General features: G+C 40.1%; 1 protein-coding gene across 2 annotated transcripts; it reads left to right on the top strand.

Annotated features, from left to right (window-relative positions):
- Positions 1–298: 298 nt before the first annotated feature.
- rad54l (RAD54 like) lies at positions 299–12,482 on the top strand. Of its 2 annotated transcripts, XM_041935589.1 has the most exons (18): positions 299–566; positions 694–777; positions 1,131–1,241; positions 1,358–1,418; positions 1,513–1,648; positions 2,135–2,204; positions 2,598–2,886; positions 4,469–4,593; positions 4,681–4,831; positions 4,933–5,059; positions 5,955–6,029; positions 6,485–6,615; positions 7,062–7,172; positions 9,582–9,705; positions 9,797–9,875; positions 9,953–10,132; positions 10,363–10,526; positions 12,218–12,482. In XM_041935589.1, exons 1-18 carry the CDS (start codon positions 564–566, stop codon positions 12,417–12,419), a joined length of 2,223 nt encoding a protein of 740 aa, XP_041791523.1. In that variant the 5' UTR covers positions 299–563; the 3' UTR covers positions 12,420–12,482. The 2 variants fall into 2 exon arrangements, with proteins under 2 accessions (XP_041791523.1, XP_041791524.1); XM_041935590.1 differs by lacking the exon at positions 299–566 and having other exon boundaries at positions 1,330–1,418.
- The last annotated feature ends 679 nt before the right edge of the window (positions 12,483–13,161 follow it).

Raw genomic sequence — 13,161 nt, 5'->3', positions numbered from 1 at the left:
CAACACAACACTGACAACATTGATCATTCACACAAAATAAGAGATGTTTAAATACGTTTTCAGCATGTAAAGTGTGAACATTGGTGACATGGATGGATGAAAAACTGTACCTCTGTTTTCTGCCCTTAACACGATGGATACAAGTTGTATCATATAACAAATACACTTGCAAATATAATCTCTTGAAGCAAGCCATGCGGCAGCAGTCACACTGCAGTCTGTTTGACCTTTCAGGCTTGCCGTAGTGTTGTGCAACGTTTAGCGCGAACTTCAATACCAACCGGAAACAAAATAAACCGAGGGGAAAGTGCGGTTGCCTGTAAAATAATGCTGTTTTAAGTCTGCCATGGGACTACAATGACCGTAGACGACTGTAGTAACTCTTGCTTACAGTAATATCTTGTAGGTCAGTGGTCTACAGTAACAGTTGAGTAACAGCTGAACAGCAGTACAAACAAGAGCGTCTTTGCTGTGGACATGAAACAGGCAGAGCCGCTAAGCTAGCTGGTTCTGGGTAACAAGAGTTCTCTCAACCTAACACCCACGTCGAAGAAAGAAGGAAAATGGTAAGCAGTTATTATTAGCTATTTATTTCACTGATGCTGAAGGCTGCATTCGGCTGTTGACCACCAACTTTCATGTTAACGTTCACTAACTAGTACCTCTCCTCTTTGTGTAAAATCATAATCCCAGAGACGGAGTCTTGCTCCCAGTCAGGTTGCTAAACGGAAGCAAACAGAAGATTCCAATGAAGATGATGAGTGGACATGTAGAACTGTAAGTAGATCAGCATGCCTATTATATATTCAGAGTTTCATTCAAAACTGTCACATCTGGATGTGACTGTAAAACAGCGCTAATGTTTGGTCCTCTGTATGGAGACCGTCGCTTTTTTTACACAATGTTCACATTTACATGTGTAGTCAGTGTCATTTATGGATAAGCAATGCACAAACAGACGTTTTGCGAGAGCGTCGCACTAGATGCGTTCCTCATAATAGCTTTCTCCATACCTTTTTTGGGAAAACGGGAAAAACTACAATTGAGTGAGTGATAAATTGATAGTGAATATCATCTGCTGGTAACATTGGTGCAGTTGGAACTGAATGTTTTGGAATGCTTTTTCACAGGACAAAAGACAAAAGAGTGATGATGAGATGAGAGGAGTCCATATTTCTCCCTTCAGAAAGCCTCTGAAACAGCTGATCAACCCGCCTGCATGTATGGATGGCAACAAACATGTAAGCAATGTCATGTACTATCAAATTTAATCTTTGCAGAAATCTTGCTTGTGAATACAGTAATTTTGTAACTTGACACCATGTCTAGGCTCACGTGTTTAACGACCTTTCTACAGGAGGAATTTATTCGAAGTATCCTCTCCAAGCCATTTAAAATTCCTATTCCAAATTATGCAGGTAACATTTTTTTCTTTTCACTGTGGTTTCTCTTTCAAATCTAGTACAATAGCTAGAGATTTACTTCCACTGCTCTCTTGACGTATTACTGCAGGCTCTCTTGGAATCCGTGCACTCGGTCTAAAGCGTGCAGGATCAAGGAAAGCACTTCACGATCCCTTTGCAGAAGATGCTTTGGTTCTTTATGAGCCCCCAGCTCTGAGTGCTCATGAGATGATCAAAGCTGACAAGTAGGTTCAAAACACATTGGACCCTTCCTCTGTTAAATCTTTTGATTGGTCTCCAGTGAAAAGGTTTGATTGTTAAAGCTGAACAAGCCAAGATTCCAAATAGGACCAGATAAATGATTGCTAGTAGTATGTAAGTGGAGAGTCCTGCTCCATCCAGACACAGCACTCTCTGCAGGTCAGGAGACAGTTTGAATCTTTCTTGCTTTTAGTGTGGAGATTTCCCATAAGTAAGTATACAGAAATAAGAAAAAATAAATAATCAATAAATAAATAACGACATCATTTGAAGAAGCTGAGTAAGTTATTAGTATTATTTAGTACATGAAGTCCCCATATTCCCCCTGCTGATCAGATGTATGGATTTGTAGTCATAAACCATGCCTTGTGCAACTTTAAGAAAATGCTGCGTAGGCTTTACTGGCATTGCTGCATCAGTGCTTGGAGTTTTTGTAATAAAAGGAAGCATTTGTTCTTTGTCTTGTCCAGAGAAAAACTACCAGTCCATGTTGTTGTGGATCCAGTTTTAGGAAAAGTGCTCAGACCCCATCAGAGAGAGGTAAACCCAAGTTTCAGTTTCTCTAAATTTTACTCACCAAATGAATATGGCCATAGAAGGTATGACATTTATATATTGCACTTATCATAACAACAGTGTTAAACAGTAGAGATGTAGAATCTTACATTAAATGGCCTTACATCGTTTCCTGTCAGAAACTTACACACTGAATGAGAAGTAAGTTGTTTCTTGTCCTTGGAAACAGTAGATTGACAAAACAAACTGACAAGAGTGACCAGGATTTTCTGGATCAATTAATCGCTTCTCACAGTCTTCATCCCTGAGATGTTAGGAGGACCATTAGATGCAATTGAAACCTCCAGTGAGATAGTGGTGAAGTAAGTTAGATTTTATTTCTTTTAAATTAAAAATAGATGTCTTTAATTTCTTGAGGGGGTGAAGTTCCTGTGGGAGTGTGCTACAGGCAGACGCATCTCAGGATCGTATGGCTGCATCATGGCTGATGAGATGGGCCTGGGGAAGACTTTGCAGTGTATCACCCTCATGTGGACCCTGCTACGCCAAAGCCCTGACGCTAAGCCAGAGATAGACAAGGCCATTGTGGTTTCACCTTCCAGTCTGGTTCGGAACTGGTACAATGAAGTAGGAAAGTGGCTGGGGGGACGTGTCACACCAGTGGCCATCGATGGAGGTTCAAAGGATGAGATCGATAGACAACTAGGTAATTTACCCCTCCCTTCTGTGTCATGAGTGTCCGCAACAAAGTCTTATTATTTAATACCTTGTCATGGACATAAGTGTTGGCCAAAAGGAACCTAACCTCATTAATGTGCTAGAGTAAACATCATGAGGTCAGCTTGAAGGAGGAGGCTTGTATTTGTATTTATTTTGTATTTTGTAGAATTCAAGCCCGACTTTTCAGCTTACTGCTGCAACTGGGCCAAAACAAGCATAATGTGTTGGAAAAAGGACTTTCCATTCACTACCAGTTAAAAGTTTGGACAAACCTTCTCATCCAGTGGCTTTTTTTGTTTTTTTCTACATTGTAGATTAATACTGAAGACATGAAAACTATGAAGAACACATGTAATTATGTAGTAAACAAAAAATGTTTTAAACAAAGGGAAATATGGCATATCTGAGATTCTTCAAAGAAAAAAATCAGTGGAGATGTGCCATTGTACTGTTGTTGTACGGTGAATAGGCCTATTTGACTACTGTAGTAATCCATATTATCACAAGAATTGCTCAACTAAGTAATGAGAAACATCACTTCATCATTACTTTAAGACATGACTGTCAGTCAGTCAGTCCAGAAAATTTCAAGGACTTTGAATATATCTTCAAGTGTAACAATCAAACACTATGATGAAACTGGCTCTTGTGAAGACCGCTCCAGGAAAGGAAGACCAAGAGTTACCTCTGCTGCAGAGGATAAGTTCATTACAGTTACCAGCCTCAGAAATCACCAGTTAATGGCACCTCAGAGCTCATATAAATTCTTCACAGAGTTTAAGTTGCAGATACATCTCAACATCAGCTGTTCAGAGGAGACTGCTTGAATCAGGTCAATATGGTCAATTTGCAGCAAAGAAACCACCACTGATCATGATCAAGAAGAAGAAGAGAACAAGTCAGTGACTCAAAGCACACCTCCAGGCTATGTAAGGGCTCTTTGAGCAGGAAGATAGATAGATAGATAGATATACTTTATTTATCCCAAGCTGGGAAATTGCAGGAAGGCGAGTGATGAAGTCACTAGATGGCATCAGGTGACCTGGCCTCCACAATCACCTGACGTAAACCCAGTGGATATGGTTTGGGATGAGTGAACTGCAGAGTGAATGAAAAGCAGCCAACAAGTGCTCAGCATATATGGGAACGTCTTCAAGACTGTTGGAAAAGCATTCCAGGCAACTACCTCATGAAGCTGGTTGAGAGAATGCCAACAGTGGGGCAAAGCTGTCATCAAATCAAAAGCCAATTTGTTCAAGATATTTTTCTCTGTTTACACTTATTTTGCTTACTACATAATTCTGTATGTGTCTTTTTTATATTTGATGTCTTCAATATTAAACTACAATGTAGAAAATAATCAAACTAAAGAAAAGCCATAGAATGAGAAGGTGTGTCCAAACTTTAGACAGGTACTATATATTTTAAAACATCATACAAGGTATCCTATAGGATGATTATGTCATTCAGTGGTCAGGCCACTGTTTGCACCTGCACAGCTTACCCAACCTAGCTGCAGAGTTTATGAATTGTCTTCTTAATTGTTGGTTTGTTTTTCTGATTTCTAGTGAACTTCATCTCTCAGCATGGTTTGCGAGTACCAACCCCTATCCTGATCATTTCATATGAGACATTTCGACTGCACGCAGAGGTTCTGCACAGGGGCAAAGTTGGGCTTGTTATCTGTGACGAGGTATTTCATCTCATCGTTATACGTCAGAGCTGTCAAGAACTGTTGACAGACACGATGATGTAACATTAATAGTTGCATGTGCTGTAGGGCCATCGGCTGAAGAACTCTGACAACCAGACATACCAGGCCCTAAATACCATGAGTGCCCAGAGGAGAGTGCTGATATCAGGCACCCCCATCCAGAACGATCTGCTGGAGTACTTCAGCTTGGTCCACTTTGTAAATGCTGGGATCCTTGGTAAGCAGCTTCACGTACACAAAGCAGCTAAAACACATTTAGTTGAATTATTTCTTGTATTTTTACCAAATCCCTGTATTTATTTTTCACCTCAATGGCAGGTACCGCCCAGGAGTTTAAAAAGCGATTTGAGCTTCCCATTCTCAAGGGCCGAGATGCAGATGCCAGTGATAAAGACAGACAGACTGGAGAAGAGAAACTCAAGGAGCTGATCAGCATCGTCAACAGGTGAGCTCAAATTAGTTTTTTTTTTTTATTTCTGTCTTATTACTCTTTATTAGCCCAAGTGTTTGTGCTGTGCTTGTGCTCTTCTGCATTACAAACTAATACATTTAAAGTAAATGTGTACTCCAAACCACTTTACCTGCAGTTGTACATACATGAAAACAAAATCACTGAAGACATTCAAGATTTCACAGTGCTGCTTTCATTTGTTCTTTGAACTCTGTAGCATTATTTTTTGCTAACTACATTGTGACTGGTACCAGTTTTGAAACATAAGATAAGATAAACCATTGTTGGTCAGGTATAGAATTGGCAGGATTACCAAAAAGACATCTCTGTCTGGTTGTTTCATCCATGAGCAGTTTCTCAATTGAGTTTCTAGACAACTAACTCTGATATATATAGATTTTGTGTAAGATTACATACACTGTGATAGATATCCATATGACTGACAATAGACTGCTCCAGATTATTGGTTGATGCATTGGTGTATTACTAAATCATCAACATCAAATGTTTTTTTGATTATTTGGGCACCCCAAATAACAGCCACTCTAACAAACACTTGCTGCAGAGCGAGTCACAGAAAAAGAGAGACATGTTGCAGATAGAAACAAAGAGCAGGGGGAGTTAATAGATCATCAGAATAGTTAGAATGAGAACTAGAATAAGTTCTCTTTCAAATCAGACATCTCAAAGTATGAGCATAAAGTATTGTTCTTGCAACTGCATTAAAAAACATTTTTAAAAAGTAGTTTAACCATATCATGTGATCAGCTACTTCAGTACACTGAACAGAACAAATACTTTGATATAATACAGTACTGGGTGTGAAAATGTTTTGATTATTTGACCATCTTTTGAGTTTGACATCCCACTGTGTTTTCTGCCTCAACAGGTGTCTGATAAGGAGAACATCTGATATCTTGTCTAAATATCTTCCTGTGAAGATTGAGCAGGTTGTGTGTTGCAGGTACGAGGATTCGCTTGGTTTCTGTTGAGAGGTTTTGACGTAAAAGCAGAAATGGGATATTTAATTGATTTTTGTCTCTTAAAAAATGTTGACTGTTGGCATGAACATAGATTTTAGGGTTGGATTTCACAAACACCTTTCATAGTTTCATTGAAATTGAACTTTTTTTCATTTACTTTGAGCAGAAACCAATAGTTATAAACAATAATAACACTAACAATAGTTTAGAATGCTGTCTCCAGACAAACATGCAAGCAAGACCTTAATTTGTATCCACTTAATTTAAATCAGAAAATATTTATGGACACATCTCAGTCAGTTCAAAAAAAGTATTGAGCATCAACCGTGCTCTCAAAGTAATACTGCATATTGTAATATTTTTATATAATATCTGAGTATACTTCATTTAAATATGTAGAAACCTCATGAATGTGGCTGTGACTATTTCCCTGCAGGTTGAGTCCTCTGCAGACAGAACTCTATAAGCACTTCCTGAGGCAGGCCAAACCCATTGAGACATTACAAGAGGGCAAAATAAGTATCTCCTCCTTGTCTTCCATCACATCACTCAAGAAACTGTGCAATCGTAAGTGCTTAAGCCAAATATAACACACTGTAAAATGTTACAGCTGTGAACATTGTCCTGGTCCACAATCTCACTTTCTGAAGCAGTTGCACAGTTTACTCAAATACAACCCCGATTTCAAAAGAGTTGGGACGCTGTGTCAATCGTAAATTTTACAAAATGCTGGTATTTGCAAACAAACCACCAGCAATGGTTTTATGCTTATATGTCAAAAAGGATCAGCAAGTGATCATGTTCTGTTTGATTCATATTTTACATACCACCCCACATGTTTTGGAATCGGTGTTGTACAGGCTCAAAGGCAACACACATGACAGGGGAAACCGAGGTTGAGGATGTACAACTATTGTCTTTCATGCTATTGCCCACATACAATCAATTTGATATGCGTATTTTAGAATTATCTGCTACTTGGTAAAAATACTAACCACTATTCTGTGTCCCAGACCCAGCTCTCATATATGAGAAGTGCATGGAGGGTGAGGAGGGCTTTGAGGGGGCGGTGGATCTGTTTCCATCTGGCTACTGTCCTAAAGCTGTGGAGCCTCAGCTCTCTGGTAAGAACGTTTACATTACAGCGCAGTACAGCTCTGATGGGTTTAAAAAAGCATGACCTGCTTTCCACCTACAATAACAAAGTTAGAACTGACTCACTCAAGCAGGGGTAAGATAAAGATCTTAAGCTGTGTAGCCACTGCTTTCATCATCATCATTATCATTATTATATAGGGGTTAATGGTTATTGTGGAGTGCAGTCAGTTGGGGTGGGGGAGCTGATGGACAAATCTTTTTTCAAACTATTTTGTTGACTCATGGTTCTATCTTACATTTGGACAGATCTGTTTGACTCATTCACAGCCTGTCAAAGGTGCAAGTAAACAACTAAACTCACAGGACAACAATATTTTTGAATGTTTAACTTGCTACTATTACCAACCATTAACCAAGGTATGCTTCAGTGATTTTTTCCACCTTCCAACAACCATGGGCCCCCAGTCATTTCCTGTTTTTACATTTCTGTTTGTGTCAGATTACACATACAGACAGGTATATTTCTGACCGTTGGACACAGCCAGGCTAGCTGTTTCCTCATGCTGCTAGTCTGTTTTAATGCTGAGCTAGGGTAGCCATGTCATGACTCCAGCTCTGTAATGAAATTAGATTGTATATTTTTTGTCTACAGAGAAAAAGAAATGTGGAGAAAAAATCCAAAACCTGACAAAGGAAATGTATATTTTATATTTGTTGGCTTCGTGATGAGCCCCCTCATTGTGCCAGGATGTGGCCACACTCATGACAGAATGACAGATTACAGTGGGCGGGTTTACCTGCTACCTCATAAACCTTTGTTTGGATAGGGCATGTTCCTTGTTCTTTGAGCTGTAGCAGACAAACAACTGCTCTGACCGCCTGAAGCTCTGCGTTACCTCAATATACATCTTCAATGCCTGAACTACACACAGCATATTAGCCCTCTCTTCTTCACCTCGGATCTAAATCGGTGGGATGGTATGCCTCCAGTTCTATGGGCTGATTATTATAGCTGGGGGACAAGACCTTTAAATATTTAAAGGTTTAAATATATAGCTGCAACATGAACCTTCAAGGCTGAGGCAGCCCAGCTTTGTGGAAGGAGCCCTTTCACTCTGCAAGGTCTCACAAATTGAGGGTGCCAGGTCAGTTAAGAGTGGCCGACCTCTCTCAATGGCCATACTCAGAGTTGACGGACACTTGGGCGAAATACTCTGTCCCACTTGGACAGGAGGTCCATCCTTACAGGAAGCTTAGGTTGGGCTATATGACAAAAAATAAAGATTGTGATACTTTTTTCTATATTGCGCAATGTTGACATTTATCATGATGTAAAATTTAGTAATTTATCTGGTTTAGTAGTTATCTGGTGAAAATATGTGGTTCAAAAACAACCAAGACAACGACAACCGAAAACCTTACCTCGTCTGGGTGGGGTCTGTTCTAAGGTAACAAAAACACAATTCTTATTTTCAGGTAATTATGCCCGAATTAAAACATAAATGTGAGTATTGTATTCCATTTCTGCCAATAGATCCCTCTAAATCCTACACACTGGACCTTTAATTTTAGTTGTCCATCAACTATTTAAACTTCTGAAGAATGTCTCAAAATATATTTGTAATTAACATGGTCAATGTGGCTGCAGTCAATACATTCATTCATTGAACCTTTATTTCACCTCGAAAGACCATTGAGGAGGTATCCTCATTTCCAGTGGTGTCGAGATACAAAACAAAACAATGTCAGACAATGAAACAGTTAAATACAGAATAATAACATGCATTCAAGTGAATAATAAAGTGAATAATAAAAATGTAGGAAAATATTACAATGTTCAATTTTTAAGATGGAATGCAACATCGAGTTAAAAACATTGACAATCAGTTAAAACTAGGTCTGAAATGAGGCCTTTGAAGAGCTGTAGTGGCGGCAGAGAGTCCAAGCGTAAGGCCTTCTGCAGGTTGTTCCATGTATAAGGTGCAGTGTAAGAAGATACATGTTGTATGTGAAAGGTGTTGCTTTTAATGACAAGCCGAGAGAGAATTATCACCATTCTGCTGTTTCCTGCAGCTGTATGGAGCTTTTCAGTGTTCAGCTCAGTTTTGGTTCAGTCTCAGCAATCTCATCAGTTATTGTTGCAGCTGCAGCAGGCAGCATTTTTCAGTGGAAAAGCTCTGATAAACCCACTGTTCACTGAGCTGTGCACTACGTACACAGCACCTCTCAGCTATAAGAAACAATTGAATGCTCATGTTGCTCTGTATCTGCTGGATCTGTAACTGAGCAATTGTTTGCAAGTTTGCCATAGTAGCTAGTTTCTGCTGCCACACAGTGGACGAAAAATCAGGTTTAATAATTGCAATTCTCTAACATGAGCTAAAAAAAGGTGCTTGATCTTTGTATTCATTGGTAAGAAGTTGTTTTTTTTCCAGGTAAAATGCTGGTTCTTGACTACATCCTTGCAATGACGAGGACTACAACTAGTGACAAGGTGGTGCTCGTCTCCAACTACACTCAAACACTGGACCTCTTTGAAAAGCTATGCAGATCTAGAAGGTGCTTTTCAGGAAACAACCATTTAATTGTGTCTGTATTACATGATTTGTCAGTGAAAGTGTGCAACAGCCCGCCTCTTGGTCTTTTACAGATACCTTTTTGTTCGACTGGATGGCACAATGTCCATCAAGAAAAGAGCCAAGATTGTGGAGAGATTCAACAGCCCATCTGTGAGTTGAAAAGTGGATTAAGACACTGTGAGCTTTGAAAAGCAGTTGAACAGCATCTAAATCAATCTGTTTCCCAGAACCCGGAGTTCATCTTCATGCTGAGCAGCAAGGCTGGTGGATGTGGCCTGAATCTGATAGGTGCTAATCGCTTGGTTATGTTTGATCCTGACTGGAACCCAGCCAATGACGAGCAGGCGATGGCACGGGTGTGGAGAGATGGCCAGAAGAAGACCTGCTACATCTACAGGCTGCTCTCTGTCAGTTTAACACAGCTCATAAGATGCAGACATAACATAAAACAGATCATCACCTCTTCCTAATGTCTAAGTTTTAAGTAATACACAGTCATATTTTCATAAATAAGTAATGTTTTTCCTACTGATATAGAACAAAGTTCAGGACTTCATAATAAATGTGTCAGAGCAGCAAGGCTACAGACAGCTGGTCTGCAGAGTTTCCACATTTTCCTTGTGTGTTTGTGTGACAGACGGGGACAATTGAGGAGAAGATCCTGCAGAGGCAGGCCCACAAGAAAGCCCTGAGCAGCTGTGTGGTGGATGAGGAGCAGGACGTGGAGCGTCACTTCTCTCTGGGTGAACTCAGAGAACTCTTCGCTCTCAATGAGGACACCACCAGCGACACCCATGACAAGTAAAAAACAAAGTTGTCTCACAAGTTGTTAATGCTGCTGTCTCTGTTGATTCTGCTGAGAATTGAATTGCCTTTAAAGATGGTCAGGCAATCCCAAATAACTGCTCAGATATATGCAAATTGATAGTGGGATAGTGAGTAGTGGCAGCCTGTTTCTTTCTCCTCTAGTTTCTTTACTTGGTATGTTTTGTTTTTTTTGTTTTAGTACTTGAGACAGGCACTTGATTATTTTAACTTGCCCGTGCTGAATGGACACTAAACTCCCAGTGTTTGCTGTGGTCTTTCTACAAAATATTGGATTTATTTTGTGCACAAGGAATCATTTAACTCATCACCTAAGTCTCCTGGGGAGATCTGATCACAATCTGGTGCGCCTCCTTGTGTGTACAAATGTCTTGTACACTTCCAGGCAGCTGTCACTTGCACCGTGAAAATTGAGTCCAATGAGGCTGATGAGGCTTTGAAGGAAAAATTAGGGTCTTTAGGTCAGAAAAGAAAGAGGAGCTGGCGAATGTGCACAGGGAGCTGAAGAAGAGAACCAGGAAGTGAAAAAAGGATTACAGGAGGAAGATGGAGGGGGACTGGAGAGAAATCAGCCAGGTGATGAGGATGAAGACCTGCGAAGCAGTGAGGATGTGGAGCTGGGAATCTCAGATGAATGACATGGGCTGGAGTCACGCTTCCTTCTGGCAGGCAGGGAACTGTGTGGTTGGGACTTGACTTTTAAGGCAAAACTGTTTAGACTGGAAAGTGTGACACTATCTGTGAAATCACAAACCTTCTTGTACAAACAAATTAATTCCTAAGTGGCACATATGAGTTTTTTTTATTTTTATCATTTTATTACCATATTTCATGGTAACTGATGCATTACAGTGGTTGATAGGAAAGTTCTCCTCAACAGCTGCCCCATGGTCTTTATGCAGGTTGCTGTTCAGCAGCATCCTGCATTGCAGCCGCCAGTGTAAAGTCACCTACTAAAGGCTATAATATTATCTTGTCTAATATCTCTGAAACTGTCATGTTTCCTTGACCACACCTCATGTTACTATCTAGCCTCGTGTAAGACATTCCCTCTTTATGTCTGTCACAGTTTAGCGTTGCTCTGATCACATGTTGTTAACAGTTTTACTGTTCTCTGTTAAGAAAAAACGTACTCCAAGAATTGTAGTGAGGTGCAGAGTACTGGAAACAGAAGTATTGCACACTCTCACTCCTTATGCATTTCTATATTGAAGAAGGCATGAACACCTCCTCATGAACAGTTGGCACTCATCAGGCTAGTCATTTACTACATGTTTGTGCAGTTAAGAGAGTGTGGTGACTCTGACTTGGGACACTTGTACGAACAAACCTCACAGAAAAAAAGAGTTTCAAATGGTTCTTGAATGAGACCCAATGTTTCACTTTTGGCCTCCCTCTCTCACCCTGTATTACATCTCCACCTTATCATATCATGCTCAGCTGACTCTGGAAAAGCAAGTGTCTGCTGGTGTGAAATCTGCATTAGATGCACACATTCTCACCAAACATTCTTTTATTAATACCGGTTGATGCATATTTTTTGTGCATAACCATCATTTCTACATCTGGCGCTCAGTGATTTCATTTTATCATAAATAATAAAGTATTATCATAATGTTTAGAATGTTTTAAATCAGCCCCTCTCTTCCTCCCTCTTTTGTTGTTAGGTTTCGCTGTCGCCGCTGTGTGAATGGCAGAGAGGTTCGGCCTCCTGCAGATGACTCTGACTGTACCAGTGACCTTTCCCAGTGGAACCATTGCTTCGACAAGAGGGGCTTGAGGGACCAAGTGCTGAAAGCCTCCTGGGATGCTGCAGTCTCTTTCGTCTTCCACCAGCGCTCTCACGAGGACCAGAGGGGTGTAGTATAGCAGGAGGAACACAACAGACTTTCTATCACGCTACACTGTATATAACGATATTTATTTGCTGTTGCTGGTGAGTTTTTCCTGTTGATGTCTTTTTTTTTTTATTAAAACAAAAAATAAAGGAGAATGACTGTAATCTGTCCATCATCTGCTGTAACCTCTTCACATAAATATCTACGTACACTTGAAACAAAACGTGTTACCAGTTGTGACGAGTCATCTGACTGTATGCGTCAAACTGTGGCCCGCTGTGTTGATGGAGGCAGAAGGGAACTGTCATCTGTCTGTGACTCACACCTGATCGTAGGATATTTGAGGGTTTAGTTTCCTTGCAGCCCTCGAAAGCAGCAAGATAGATATGTACATTCCATCTTGCATACTTTAATAGCACAACACCTACAAATCCCAGTATATTAAAGTACTGCATAGTGGCACCACTGCTTGCATGGTGTATATTATTATATAATATACAGTATTGCAAAGTGGTTGAGAAAGTATAACAGGTTGAGTATTAAGTGTGGGTTTTGTGTTTTGATCCTCACCTTCTGTCCAAATGTCAGTGCCATTGCGCGAGGCACTGAAACCCATGTTGCTTCTCTCTGTGTGTGTTTAAATGAGAGGTAAATTGTAAAGCACTACATAAGTGCAGTCCACTTACCATTTCCCATCATCAATGTCTGATTAAAAATGTTAAGTCCCAGCTCCCTTTGTGTTTCCTCGACAGTAATAGCACATGCAGATCTTC

Source organism: Chelmon rostratus, chromosome 4, assembly GCF_017976325.1.
Source record: "Chelmon rostratus isolate fCheRos1 chromosome 4, fCheRos1.pri, whole genome shotgun sequence".
Classification (NCBI taxonomy): Eukaryota; Metazoa; Chordata; class Actinopteri; order Chaetodontiformes; family Chaetodontidae; genus Chelmon; species Chelmon rostratus.
This window is presented reverse-complemented; position numbering and strand designations above follow the sequence as displayed.

Excerpts from the sequence above, each read along its gene's own strand:
- rad54l (XM_041935589.1), top strand. Across the intron at positions 1,419-1,512 it reads TCCTATTCCAAATTATGCAG|GCTCTCTTGGAATCCGTGCA; the intron begins GTAACATTTTTT and ends GTATTACTGCAG. Across the intron at positions 5,060-5,954 it reads CTGATCAGCATCGTCAACAG|GTGTCTGATAAGGAGAACAT; the intron begins GTGAGCTCAAAT and ends CTGCCTCAACAG.